The sequence below is a fragment of the Protopterus annectens genome, chromosome 1.part1, assembly GCF_019279795.1.
Source record: "Protopterus annectens isolate FY-2018-M chromosome 1.part1, PAN1.0, whole genome shotgun sequence".
In the NCBI taxonomy this organism is placed as follows: domain Eukaryota; kingdom Metazoa; phylum Chordata; order Ceratodontiformes; family Protopteridae; genus Protopterus; species Protopterus annectens.
In genome coordinates, this window is record NC_056726.1 from 170,948,866 (window position 1) to 170,964,161 (window position 15,296).

A 15,296-nucleotide genomic window follows, 5' to 3' on the forward strand; every position below is an offset into this window, starting at 1 on the left:
AGCAACCCAGATGGCCTTTTTAACCCCGGACAAACAAAAGAATCTTTCCCTTTACTTCCATCAACTATCTCTTCAGTCCGGGCTGACTGCAAGGACAGTCCTTCAAGCCTTAGGGTTCATGGCATCTTGTATTCTGGTGCTTCCCAATGCCAAACTGCATATGAGGAAGCTGCAATGGTATCTCAAAATGTATGGACACAGCACTGCCAGGATTTGGACACTGTCATTCAAATAATACCTTGCATTCAAAAGGAATTTTTGTGGTGGGCTCAGGAATGTCACCTAAACAAGGGACTCTCTGTGACCGGCCAGAGGCGAGTCAGATTATAACGACAGATGCCTCAGACATAGCTTGGGGAGCTCATCTGAATGGAAAGTGGATACAAGACAAGTGGCCTGCCAGACTACAGCATCTACATATCAACATGAAGGAGATGTTAGCAGTCCAGTTTGCATTAATGGCTTTCAAGGAGTTACTTCTTCCAGGGCAGGTGTTGATTCTAACAGACAACACAACTGTCATGTGGTACATCAACAAACAAGGGGGAACACATTCTTATCCTCTATGCAGGCAAGCAATGATTTTGTGGGAGACTGCGCTCAGCTTGCAACTAAATCTTCAGGCAAGGTTTCTGCCGGAGCACAGAACTCCTTAGCAGATGTGTTAAGCAGGCAAATCATGGATCCCCACGAGTGGAAACTGGATCTTCATGTATTTCGAAATTGACAGTGTCATGGGGAACTCCAGACATAGATCTGTTCGCTTCTCCACTAAACCACCAGCTGCCAAAGTTTTGCACGAAAAGGTTTCATCACACAGCTTGGAAAGTGGATGCTCTTTCTTTCAGTTGGAAAAATCTTCATGTGTATGCCTTTCCACCTCTGCCTCTCCTCCCAAAGGTACTCCTAAAGGTCAGACAAGACAAGCCAAGGATGATTTTAATAGCTCCAGATTGGCCTCAGCAACACTGGTACCCATTACTGAGGAGTCTGGTAAGGAAGCCTCCATGGCCTTTACCTTTGATTCCACACCTATTGTCTCAGAGGGACGGTCATCTACTCAATGTCAAGCTTCACTCTCTTCATCTAACAGCCTGGCATATTCTGTTTTGAACCACAGCAGGTCTCAACTTCCTCAACAAGTTTTGAATGTGATTATGGAAGCCAGAAGACCTAGTACAAGGAAAGTGTACGCAGAAAAATGGAAGAGATTTTTATTTTGGAGTGCAGCAAAGGATTTGGAGGTTTCTGAGCCTAATTTGAGTGTGGCTCTTCAATATCTTACTGAGTTATTGGACAAAGGTTTGTCTTTCTCTTCCATTAAGATTCATGCTGCAGCAATTTCAGCTCACTATGATTGTGACCCACCATTGTTTTCTCATCCTTTGTTCAAGCAATTTCTTAGAGGGGCAAAGAATATAAGACCCCACGAGAGCTCCTACTCCTGCTTGGGATCTCAATTTTGTGTTGGAGAAACTTACTCTACAACCTTTTGAGCCTGCGGCTACTGCTGAATTGAAATACTTGTCATGGAAGACTGCTTTTTTGTTGGCCATTACTTCTGCAAGAAGGGTTTCTGAATTGCAGGCCCTTATGGCGGTTGAGCCTTTTTTGATTTTCCATAAGGATAGGGTATCATTACGTACTAATCCTTCCTTTATGCCTAAGGTGGTTTCTAGTGTGGCTTTAAACCAAACTATTCATTTGCCTACTTTTTATGCAGATCCCCAAAATAAGGGGGGAAAGATTTTGCACACTTTAGATGTACACAGGCAGTTGCTCTATTATTTAAGCAGGACTAAGGATTTTAGGCAGTCTCAGCAGTTGTTTGTTTCTTTTGCTTTGAGTTCTCAGGGCAAGCCTGTGTCAAAACAAACTATTTCTAAGTGGATTGGGTTTTGCATTGCATTTTGTTATTCCCATCATGGCAAGGAGATTCCAGCTGGGATTAGGCCTCATTCCACTAGGGCTACTGCCACTTCAACAGCATTTCTAAGGGGGGGTGGCAACTAAGGATATTTTGGAGGCAGCTACTTGGAGTTCAGTGCATACTTTCTCTAAGCATTACCACCTTCCTCTCTACTCTAAATCTAGGGCTGGTTTTGCCACGGCTATTTTGCAGGGCATGTTGACAGCTCCTGCTGCTTTATGATTTGCCAGCCTCCCTTACCTCTGCTTTGGGATTCTACCCAAGTGTTAGGACTGCAGCAATGTGGGATGAAGAACATAGTACAGTTTTGTACCTACCATAAATGTAGATGTTCGAAGATCCACATTGCTGCAGTCCAATTTACCCTCCCTCCTTCCCCTCTGTGTTTAGGGGTGGTTGTGTGGGTGGGGTTGTATTTTTGTAAATTTGTATATATTGTACATATATTTGGTACAGGAGTGTTTGGTGTTTTTTGGTTTTGGCCTTATCTTGTTAGGGTCTTCTGACATCTGGGGCAAGAAAAGACTGAGGATATGACGTCGGTCATGCGCATTTGTACCCTGACGTCCTGACGTCAGACTAATGCGCCTTGACCGACGTCAGCCTTATACTTTGGTATTCGGGCCGACTGGGACAGCGGACTACCCTAGTGTTAGGACTGCAGCAATGTGGATCTTCGAACATCTACATTTATGGTAGGTACAAAACTGTACTTTTTGTACCTACCATAAATGTAGATGTTCGAGGATCCACATTGCTGCAGTCCAATTTTCCCTCCCTCCTTCCCCTCTATTGTTTGGGATTACTGGGTTTCTTTTGGGATAATTGTTATTTTCTCTATTTTTGGCTATGGCCTTTCCTTTTTTAGGCCTTCTGACATCTGGGGCAAGAAAGACTGAGGATATGGCGTCGGTCATGCGCTTTAGTACTACTGCGTACTGACGTCAGATCTGAGCGACCATGACCGACGCCAGCCTAACACTTTGGTATTCGGGCCGACCGAGGACAGCGGACTACCCACAGGTTATGACTGCAGCAATGTGGATCCTCGAACATCTACATTTATGGTAGGTACAAAACTGTACTTTTCTTCTGATTACCAGAATTTGCCCTTATCTACCTATGAGGATTTTGATGCAGAGGATTCCATTCCCTCTGCTTCCCCTCCAGAAGATTTTTCTTTTGGTGAAACCTTGCACACTCTTAGGGAGCATTTCCATTGGGAAAGCCAGGATTACTCTTGACTCCAAAAAAAGGCTTGGGGAATTCATACTCCTCCCTCAACACAGGCCTTTAGCTATCCCTCCTGTCCTGGACATTGTAGATGATGCCTTCTTGGAATTTAGCCTGGCCCCAGACACTTTACCTCCAGCTCCCAGGAAAGCTGACAGGTATTACAGAGTATCTGACTCTCACAAGTTCCTCTTCAAGAATCCTTCTGCGGATCCAGACTATTTCCCAAGGACCAAAAGGCATTAAGGCTACTACTGCCAAAAACCCTACCCCCTCTGATAGAGATTCCAGGGCCTTGGACAGATGGGGTAAGAAGGTATACACTTCTGGTACTTTGACCATTAAGGTCTTAAACTGCCAGTTTCATATGTTAAAGTATCAGCAGCATATTATGGGACTACTTAAACAGAAAATGATGTTGATTCCTGACTGTGCTGAAAATAAAGAATTACAGGATTTAATGCATTCTGCTGAACAAGTTGGTAAACTTACTTTACAATGTGGTTTTGACTCTTTAGAAGCATCTTGCAGGGCTGCTGTCACTGGGTCTGTACTTAGAAGGCATGCTTGACTTAAGGAGCAAAATTTGCCAGATCATGTTAAAGCTAAATTACTGAATGCTCCCTTAAACCAAGACCGCCTGTTTGGCAACAAATAGAATTTGTCCTTAAAAAGATGGAGGAAAAAGCTAATTATATGCAAATTGTTAAAGATTTCCTGCAAGTACAGCCTCCCAGATTTAGCAGGCATTGGCCTTCTAAGAATTGGTCCTTTCCTGTCTTTTCCAGGCCTTCTCATTCCAAACTCAGGAACAGCATACCACCTAGGCTACAGTCTCAAGGTATTCACAGGCCTAAGCAGTGGGGGGCTCCCACTTCCAAAGCTGGAAGTAGTAAGATACTCCCCATGGAAAAATGTCACAATGACTTAACCTTAAAACTTCCAAGTCCTGCTCAACTGCCTGCTCCCTTAGGGGGAAAGATCACCCTGCATGCGAAAAACTGAGAACTCATTACCCAGGACACAAATGGGTTTTAAATATAGTTTCCCAAGGATACAGATTCCACTTCCACACCTTACCAACTCCAAACGGTTGGCCAGACCTACCCCCAAATCAGTGGGCAGAGTCTCAACAGCAGGTTCTTTCTCTTTTAAGTATCAGGGCTATTCAACCTGTCCCAGCAGAAGAAAGGGGACAAGGGTTTTACTCAAGACTTTTCCTGGTACCCAGAAAAGACAGCTCCTGGTGTCCTATCTTGGACCTCTCTGTTCTAAACACCTTTTTTGGTAATCCCAAAATTCAAAATGGTAACACTTCAACAGCTACTTCCTATGCTAGGCAAAGATGCCTGGTTGGCAACCTTAGACTTAAAGGAAGCTTACCTGCACATTCTAATAAGGGAATCTTGCAGGAAATACCTATGCTTCAGAGCAGGCTCCAGGCACTATCAGTTCTCTGCACTTCCCTTTGGCTTATCTACTGCACCCAGGGTATTCACAAAGTGTCTAGCTCCAGTCATTGCATTTTGCAGGCAAAGAAATATTCAAATATACCCCTACCTGGACGATTGTCTAATTCAGACAGAAAGCCATAACATGCTACTAAAACATCTGGCATTTATAAAGAAACTTCTAACCTCACTGGCGTACACCATAAACGAAAATAAATCTCATCTAGTACCCTGCCAGCAGATTGTATTCCTGGAAGCAAGCTTGAACACAACTTCCCAGATGGCTTACCTCATGCCAGAGAAACAAGTTTATTTGACAGCCTACTTCAAACTGCTGGCCACAAAGACCCAGCTATCTGCAAGAAAAATCCTGCAAGCCCTGGGGTTCGTGGCTTGCTGCATTCTACTAATTCCGTATGCAAGACTGCATATGAGGAAACCACAGTGGTATGTAAAAAGCCTATGGTGCCAACATTCTCCGGATCTGGAATCAGTAATTCCTATCATTCCTTGCATAAAGACAGAGTTCCTTTGGTGAGGAGAGGCCTGCTACCACAACAAGGGGCTCCCATTCACTCTACCCCTGCCGCCCAAACAACAGACGCATCAGACTATGCATGGGGGGCTCACTTGGCAGAGCAGTGCTTTCAGGGCAAATGGAACCAGAGTCAGATACACCTGCATATCAATCAAAAAGAAATGTTAGCTGTACAGAATTCCCTGACAGCCTTCAAAGACCACATTCTTCCAGGACAATTATTGGTAAAGACAGACAACACCACTGTTATGTGGTACATAAACAAGCAGGGGGGAACCCACTCGTACCCTCTCTGCAGACTAGCCATGGCTATGTGAAACACAGCCTTGAGCTATCAAGTGCACCTACAAGCTCAATTCCTGCCAGGCAGGCTAAGTTCACTGGCAGACAACCTAAGCAGAAATCTCATGAACCCAAACGAGTGGAAACTGGAACCAAAGATATTCAACCTTTTGAGAAACAAATGGGGTAATCCAGAGATAGACCTGTTTGCCTCCCTTCAGAACTACCAGTTGGACAAATTCTGCACAAGGACTTCCCACAGTCAAGCTTGGAAAGTGGATGCCCTGTCCTTCACCTGGGAAAGCCTCTCAATTTATGCCTTTCCCTCTCTGCCTCTCCTCTCGAAAGTTCTGCTAAAGATCAAACAGGACAAACCAAGGATAATACTGATTGCACCAGACTGGCCATGCCAACACTGGTACCCCCTCTTGCACAGTATGTCACTGCTGGACCCATGGAACCTGCCTCAGACCCCTTCCCTGCTGTCCCAGCAGGAGGGCCAGATTCTGCACCCTCAACTTCAAACCCTGAACCTTGCAGCCTGGCTAATTCCTTGAGCTCTCCAATAACATGCAGGAGCTAGATGTCATTCTGGAGGCAAGGAGGCCTAGTACTAGAAAAATCCTATGCTGAAAAATGGAAAAGATACTGTTCCTGGAGCCAGACTCAGGGGATGGGCACAGCGTTGCCCAGCTTACCGCATATTCTTCAGCACTTAACAGAGATGCTCCACAAGGGCCTTTCCTTCTCATCAGTTAAAATTCATGCCCTGCCATTTCAGCTCATTATAATACTGAACCACCCCTCTTCTCTCACCCCCTGCTAAAGCAATTCCTCAGAGGGGCCAATAATTTAAGACCACCCAGGAGAGCCCCTAATCCAGCCTGGGACCTTAACTTTGTATTGGAAAAGCTCACTCTACCTCCTTTTGAGTCAGCTGCAACTGCAAAACCACAAAACAAAGGAGAACGAATACTGCACTCTTTGGACATGCACAGGCAACTTAGATTTTATTTGGGCAGGACTAAGCTTCTCAGAAAATCTGAACAGCTGCTAGTTGGCTTTGCTGTAGGGGCAGAGGGGAAGGCCATTTCAAAGCAAACCATTTCTAAGTGGATAGCCCATTGCATTCATTTTTGCTATAATCACCATGGAAAACCTTACCCCACAGGAGAGAAGATCACATTCCACCAGGGCTGCATCTATCTCTACAGCCTTTCTCAGAGGTGTCCCTACCAGGGACATCCTAGAAGCGGCTACCTGAAGCTCTGTACATACCTTCACCAAGCATTACCACATGCCTTTTTTTCTAAATACAGAGCTGGTTTTGCCACTGCAGTTTTGCAAGGCTTAATAGCTGGTCCTAATGCTCTCTAACCTCCTCCTCCCTTCCTTAGCTTTGGGAATCAACCCAAATGTAATGACTGCAACAATGAAACATAAAGAACATAGTACAGTTGTGTACACTTACCATAAATGTTGATGTTCAAGTGTATTCACTGTTGCAGTCCTGGTTACCCCTCCCTCCAGCCCCCCGACTTCTCTTGGCTATACTTTTCTTCTTGTTTAGTGTATTTCAGCTTTCTGGTGTATTTGCTTTTTGTTGGAGATGTAACCTAACATGTAATTGCTTTTCATTATGGGGGCACCTGACATCTGGGGCAAAAAAGACTGATAATGGTGTCGGCTGCATGTTTTATACACCTGACGTCATGGAAGAAGAGACGGCATCCAACGCAGGAATCCAAGACTTTGATATTCAGGCCGGCTGAGGGCTACCTGCAGGCATATAACCCAAATGTAATGACTGCAACAGTGAATGCACTCTAACATCTAGATTTATGGTAAGTGTACACAACTGTACTTTCTCTGGGCTTCCCTTTGGCTTATCTACTGCTCCCAGAGTTTTCACAAAATGTCTGGCTCCGGCCATTGCCTTTTGCAGACAATTGAATATCCAGATTTACCCATATTTGGACTGCCTTATTCAGACAGCCAGGAAAAGCTGCTCAATACCTGGCATTTGTAAAGACCCTACTAACCTCCCTAGGGTACACAATCAACGAAAAGAAATCCAAACGGGTGCCCACCCAAAGGATTATCTTCCTGGGAGCAGGCCTGGACACAGCATCCCAGATGGCATTCCTTGCACCAGAAAAACAAATTGTCCTGACAGCCTGCTTATCTCAGCTAGCCACCAGATCCCAGTTATCTGCAAGAAAGATTCTGCAAGCTCTGGGGTTCTTTGCATCTTGCATACTACTCATTCCATATGCCAGACTGCATATGAGAAAACTTCAGTGGTACCTAAAAAGCCTTTGGTGTCAATACTCTCAAGACCTGGACCTATAATTCATTGCCTCAGAAAAGATTTTCTTTGTTGGGCAACAGCATGCTCCCACAACAAATGACTACCTATCTCATCACCCCCGCTGCCCAGACCCTCACCACAGAAGCATCAGACTATGCTTGGGGTGCACACCTGGATGGCAAGTGCATACAGGGCCAATGGAGCCCACAGCAAATCCCTCTGCACATCAACCAAAAATAGATGATGGCTGTCCAGCATGCCTCGACAGCTTTTAAGCCCCTTCTCTCCCCAGGGGCTGTTCTGATCTAAACAGACAACACCACTGTGATGTGGTATATCAACAAGCAGGGAGGGACTCGCTCCTACCCTCTATGCAGGCTGGCCATGACCGTCTGGCACACAGCCTCTGCCATGCAACTGCATCTGTTAGCACAATTTCTACTGGGATCTCTCAACTCTCTGGCAGACCAGTTAACCAGAAATCTTCTGGACTCACACAAGTGGCAGCTCAACAGAAGAACTTTCACCCTAATAACTCAGAAATAGGGCACCCCGAAGGTCAACCTCTTTGCCTCCCACACCAACCATCAGCTCAGCAAATTCTGCACCAGGGAGCATCACTGCATGGCTTGGAAAGTGGATGCCCTGTCCTTCCCCTGGGTCAATCTATCTGTCTATGCCTTTCCTCCACTATCTCTCATCCCCCAGGGTACTGCTCAAAATAAAGGAGGAAAAACGAAGGACAATTCTTTAGCTCCAGACTAGCCTTGCCAGCACTGGTACCCCTTGCTGCGCAGCCTGTCCCCACTGCCACCATGGCATCTTCCTCAGATTCCAAACCTCCTGACCCAGAAGGAAGAGGAATTCATGCATCCCCAATTGTAGACAGTCAGTTTGGCAGCTTGGCTTATTCCCTAACCCCGGATCAATCTGCCAACCTCAGTAAACAGGTTCTAGATGTACGTGAGGCCAGAAGCCCTGGCACTAGAAAGTCATATGCTGACAAATAGAAAAGGTTCTGCACCTGTATCCAGGCTAAGGGAACCAATACGGCACAGCCCTCCCTCCCTCTCATCCTGGATTACTTAGCTGACCTACGACACAGTGGCCTCTTTCTCCTCTATAAAAATTCATGCCTCTGCTATCTCTGCTCATTTCCCTACTGAATAACCCCTTTTCTCACACCCTTTGATCAAGCAGTTCCTAAGAGGGGCTAGCAACTTGAGGCCACCTAGAAGAGTACCAACCCCAGCTTGGGACCTTAACTTTGTGTCGGAAAAGCTCACCCTGCCCTTTTTCGAACCAGCTTATTCTGCAGAGCTAAAATTTCTCTCCTGGAAGACAGCTTTCCTTCTGGCCATCACTTCAGCCAGAAGAGTGTTTGAGCTGCAAGCGCTTATGGCTGTGGAACCCTTCATCATCTTCCATGCTGACAGGGTATCCCTCAGAGCTAACCCATCCTTCATGCCCAAGGTGGTGTCCAGTGTGGCTGTCAACCAATCCATTCATTTTCCACCTTTTTTCCTAATCCCCAGAACAAGGGGAAAAGGATCCTGCACTCTCTAGATGTGCACCGTCAGCTCAGATTCTATCTAGACAGGACTAAATCCTTCAGAAAGTCTGATCAATTGCTAGTTAGCTTTGCTACAGGGGTAGAGGGCAAAACCATCTCCAAACAGACCATTTCCAAATGGATAGCACACTGCATCCATTTCTGCTACAAACAACATGGCAAGCCTCCCCCCCCACCGGGGGGGGGGGTCAAGACTCACTCCACCAGAGCAGCCTCCACCTCTGCAGCTTTCCTCAGAGGAGTCCCCACCAGGGACATCCTGGAGGCTGCCACCTTGACATCTGTTCACACTTTTACCAAACATTACCACCTTGCCTCTCTTCTCCACATCCAGGGCAGGGTTTGCCTCTGCAGTCTTGCAGGGCATCCTAGCCAGCCCCCTGGTTTCCTTGACTGTCTCCACCAATTTCCTAAGCTTTGGGAATCAATCCAAATGTGATGACTGCAACAGTGAAACATGAAGAACGTAGTACAGTTGTGTATACTTACCATAAATGTAGATGTTCGAGTGTATTCACTGTTGCTGTCCTGGTTTCCCTCCCTCCATCCCCCTTTCTTCTCTTTCCTTACAAGGGACATATTGGTATTTACTTTCTACTGGTGGGGTTCTTCCACCAGAACTTAGCTCCTTCTTGGGGGCTCCTGACAGGTTAGGGCAAGAAAAACTGATGTAATGCTGTCGGCTGCCTTACTTTATACTACTAACGACCTGACATCAGTCCTGAAGTGACAGCAACTGACGCAGAAATACTAAGCCTCTGGTATTCAGGCCAGCCGAGGGCTGCCCTGGCAGGGATAAACCAGATGTGATGACTGCAACAGTGAATACACTCAAACATCTACATTTATGGTAAGTGTACACAACTGTACTTTCTGAATGGGCTGATAATTGCTTGAGGTGTCGCTGTTTATTTGTTAATCAGAGTGTAACATATGTCCTTTAACTAGCAGCTTGTGTAAGTAACTTTAGTATTTTATGAAAGGTATGGAGTTGACACCAGATGCTCCTACCTCTTTGTAAGGCAAATCCTGTTTCCCTTTTCATTGTCTTCACTGGAGTTGCCTTTGCAAAATGCAAAAGTTTTCTTTTTCAGAGTGGAAAACCTGGAGGAGTGACTGGTGGTTCAGTTATTGATCTCACACTGGATGATGAAGACGATGGAACATCACAAGGTATATTTTAATGTCTAATTAAATGAAATTGCTTTAGTTGATAGTGTTTTAGTTATTGATAGTCATGTAAACATAAAGTAAGCATACACAAGTTTTAAGTGGGATTTCTACTCATGTTTGATTAACAAAGTATACTATTCAGAACCCATATATGCAGATGAAGTGGGGTAATTCTTACTCGCAGTTTTGGTTAATTTGTGTATAGCAATAACTAGTTTGGAGGTGCAGAAAACACAGCCCTTTGATTGGGAAGATGGGACTTTGCCCTTCCCGTCCCCTGGAAGCAAGTTTTCTGAGTGTGCTGTTCACATGTTTGCGTTCAGAAAACTGTTTTTATTGTCCTGTAACTTAATCCATTTCAAACACAGATAGGATTACAGATATTACATGAAATTGAGATGGTCAGTAAAAACCCACTGTTCTCTAAAGTCGCAGGTCTTCCTTGTATAATTTTTTACCTTTTGCCATTTCTTGGTATTCACTTTTTATTAGAAGTGATTGTTAGAGCCTGTCCAGAGAAACCAATTTGTATGCAGTAATTCAGGTCTAGCAGCAGACAGAGATGGTTTAAATGTACTGTCAGGGTTTAGTTTTCTTTCATCACAGATAATTTTCATTTCTCCCTACAGTAGAGGTCTTAAAAGTGACATGTTTTACGGAGTGTCGGTTTAACTTCACTCTGGTCTGTTGCATTTTTATGGGTAGCTTTTTGGTCACCTGCTAGTCTGTTGAGCCTTGTCAGGGTATCATCCCCAAACCAACTTGCAGTTCCTGGTGCTCACTGCCCTGTTGAGTTTATTTGTATCGTAGCAATTGTTGTACGAGTTGTGTAGATTGAGAGCATCATAGGGATTTCTGGATTGCCGATTGCCTTTTTAAATTGGTATACTAAAAACAACACCGAATTGTGTCCTCAATTCTGAGATTGATGTCAGTGGAGCAGACTGATGTCCTTCAAGGATGCATCTGCAGTCCTTACAAATGGGTTGTCCTGGCCTCAGGCAGCCCTTCGGTCGGCCGGATTCCACTGTTCTCTGTGCCAAAAGGAGCACTACTGCTATGTAGAGCAGACTTTGCCCTCTGTTTCAAGCAGGAATTCCAGTACCCCTTTCACTGTTAAGAGTCTGTACCTCAAGTCCCTCAGCCCATTTTATTTTTTATCTGCCCAGCAGGTGATGTGGATATCTAGTATGTGGTCTGAAAGTTGCCTGCGCTGCTGTACAGACATCGCATGATCTCTTCAACAGTAATGTCTAATCTGCTGAATTTGATGTTCATCGTGCATACAGCTGCAGTCATCACACTTGGGTTATCCTGCTGTCAGGCGGGTCCTCGGTCGGCCGAATTCCAAAGTCTTGGTCCGGCTTCTGTTGTCGTCGCTTCCTCCCTGACGTCAGTGCGGCAGGGGGTATAAAAGAGGCAGCCAATGCCATTTTCTTCAGTCTTTCTTGCCGTGCGGTGCCCAAAGCAGAAGCAGTTCGCAAGTGCCGGTCGGTCAGCTCCTGAGATTTACGAAAAGTATTTCAGCCGAAGTCTTCTTTAAAGCTAAGTACCCCATTGGGGAAACTTTTCTTGCCTCAGACCGATGTCAGACAAAGTTAATAATTGCATTTCTTGTAGGAAGCAAATACCATATAAGGATTTTCACTCTTACTGTATACCTTGCTTAGGGCCCAGACCACGACGTCTCGGCCTGCCGTTTTTGTGCTAGATTTAACAAGCGCACTATTAAGCGCAGGGCGGAGTTTGCCCTTCATTATTTTGGCAAAAAATTTTATTATATCATGTCGTCGGATTTTCTGACGCCAGTTACAGGCAAAAAACGCAAGGATAAGGACAGACACTCTAGGCCTGCACCGAGTACTGAGATCACGCTAAGGCCGACTACCGGTTCTCAGCGAGGCGCCTACGCAGCCCCTGACTACTGATGAAACTGTTTTACCGGCGACTTCAGTACCCGTGGTCGCAGCTTCCTCGGTCTCCATTCCCACTGCAGATACCGATGCCACTCTTGGCAGAGAAACGGAAAATTTAGCAAGGCCTGCCAGTTCTGAAGGCATTTTCAGGCCTACCACCTTCTCTAGTAAATCGTTCGCTATATCTAAAGCTCCAATGAAAATTAAAAAACAGGGTCCTCAGACCCCCTCTCAAGGCCCCATGCCTAAAAAACAGATGCTTAAAATGGCTGAGGATTTGATTACACTCATCAGGGGTTCTCAACCCCCCTCAGACAAAAGACCCAGGTTGGAGGAAGACATCCCTTCCTCAGACCAGGCTTCTATTACCTCAGACCTTTCTGAGGACCAGGATTACGCCTATTCCCCATTTGAAGACTCTGATGCTGAGGAGTCTATTCCCTTGGTCTCCCCCCCCCCCCCCCAGAGGACTACTCTTTTGGGGAAACCCTTCATACATTGAGAGAGCACTTCCACTGGGAAGGCCAAGATTACTCAGATTCCAAGAAAAGGCTCAGGGAATTTTTGCTACTTCGCCAGCATAGGCCCCTGGCTATTCCTTCTGTCTTAGATATTTTGGATGATGTGTACGCAGAAGCCAGTCTTAATCCAGACTCTTTACCCCCTGCCCCTGTTAAACCAGACAGATATTACCGGGTTCCTGATTCTCACCAGTTCCTTTATAAAAGCCCTTCTGCTGACCCAGAAACTATTTCTCAGGGTCCCAAGGGGGTTAAGGCCTCTACTGCTAAAAACCCTTTACCTTCAGAGAGAGATTCCAGAGCATTAGAAAGGTGGGGGAAAAAGGTATACACATCAGCCACTTTAACCATGAGGGCATTAAACTGTCAATTTCATATGTTAAAGTACCATCAGTTCTTGCTATCTCAGCTGAAAAGCAAAATGACACCAACAGAACAACCATATTTGAAAGAGTTGCAGGACTTGTTGCATGGAGCAGAACAAGTGGGAAAACATACCTTGCAGTGTGGTTTTGATGCTTTAGAGGCCTCATGTAGAGCTGCTGTCACGGGGTCTGTCATACGTAGACATGCTTGGCTCAAAGAGCAAACCTTACCAGATCAGGTCAAAGCAAAATTATTCGATGCACCACTACAAAAAGATGTATTGTTTGGTGTTAAAGCGGAGGAGGTACTAAAGAAAATGGAGGAAAAAGCGAAATCTATGCAAACAGTTAAAGATTTCTTGCAAGTGCAGCCTCCACGCTTCAGCAGAAACTGGCCTTCAAAAAATTGGTCCTTTCCAGCCACGGACAGACCCTAAAGGGGTAGATACAGACGCCCAAGGGGTAGAGGACAACCTCAAGGATCTTACAGAGCTAGGCAGTGGCAAGCACCAGCCCCAAGAGGTGGAGAAGATAGACCACAGTCATTTAGAAAACAGACACAATGACTTTCCCCTATGCCTGCCAAACAAAGCAATAATGGCAGCACCTTTGGGCGGAAAACTGTCCTTATTTTCAGCAAACTGGCACATTGTTACAAAGGACAAATGGATTATGGATATTATAGACAGAGGCTACAGGTTCCACTTTCACACCCTTCCAGAAATGAGAGGCATGCCAAATCTGCCACAAAATCAATGGGCAGAGGCACAAAAACAAATTTCCGCTCTCATGGATATGAAAGCAATTCAAGAGGTACCTGCAAAAGAACAAGGTCAAGGTTTTTATTCAAGACTCTTTCTGGTACCAAGGAAGGACAAAGATTGGAGACCCATCTTAGACCTATCTATTCTAAACACATATCTAGAGGTACCAAAATTCAAGATGCTCACATTACAGCAGCTTCTTCCCATGCTGGGCAAGGAGTCTTGGCTGGTAACGTTGGACCTCAAGGAGGCATACCTGCATGTCCCTATCAGACAAGATTGCAGAAGATACCTCAGATTTCTTGCAGGTTCAACCCATTATCAATTCTCTGCATTGCCCTTTGGCTTATCTACTGCGCCCAGAGTGTTTACGAAATGCCTGGCATCAGTAATTGCTTTCTGCAGACAACGAGGAATACAAATCTACCCATATCTGGACAACTGCCTGATCCAAGTGGACAGCATGGACATTCTATTACAGCATCTGGCGTTTGTAATAAAACTGTTAAACTACCTGGGGTACACAGTGAACAAAAAGAAATCAAAACGAATACCCTCTCAACAGATAATTTTCCCGGGTGCCAGCTTAAGTACAACGGCCCAGATGGCTTACCTCACGCCAGACAAACAAGGGCAACTGTCTCAATACTTCAACAAAATGGCAGCTTTAACCAGGCTAACTGCAAGGAAAATCCTGCAGGCCCTGGGGTTCATGGCATCTTGCATCCTACTAATACCATTTGCAAAGCTGCATATGAGGAAACTACAATGGTACCTAAAAAACTTATGGACTCAACGCAGCCACAGCTTGGAAACAATTTTACCACTCATTCCATGCCTTCAAAAGGAATTTTTGTGGTGGCCTCAAGCATGCCAAAGAAACACGGGTCTCCCTTTCTGTATACCACAAGCAACTCAAATCATCACAACAGACGCCTCAGACTACGCCTGGGGAGCATACATGTCAGATCAGTGCATCCAGGGAAAATGGTCCCAAAAACAGATGCACCTACACATCAACCAAAAGGAGATGCTAGCTGTGCAAAATGCTCTTATGACCTTCAAAGACCTTCTGCATCCGGGCCAGCTATTAATAAGGACAGACAACACCACAGTCATGTGGTACATAAACAAACAGGGAGGGACGCATTCATACCCCCTGTGCAGACAAGCTATGACCCTGTGGAACACAGCATTGGAATTACAAGTTCAACTGCAGGCACAATTCCTGCCAGGGAA

General features: G+C 45.4%; 1 protein-coding gene across 5 annotated transcripts in view; it reads left to right on the forward strand.

The window, feature by feature from the left end:
* Nucleotides 1–15,296, forward strand: part of LOC122804204 (activating transcription factor 7 interacting protein) — a 758,747-nt gene that overhangs the window by 635,753 nt on the left and 107,698 nt on the right. For all 5 annotated transcript variants that reach the window (XM_044073945.1, XM_044073934.1, XM_044073906.1 and 2 more), the window contains one exon: nucleotides 10,413–10,491. In XM_044073945.1, the coding sequence (XP_043929880.1) occupies nucleotides 10,413–10,491 (79 nt within the window). The remainder of the gene's footprint in view (nucleotides 1–10,412; nucleotides 10,492–15,296) is intronic.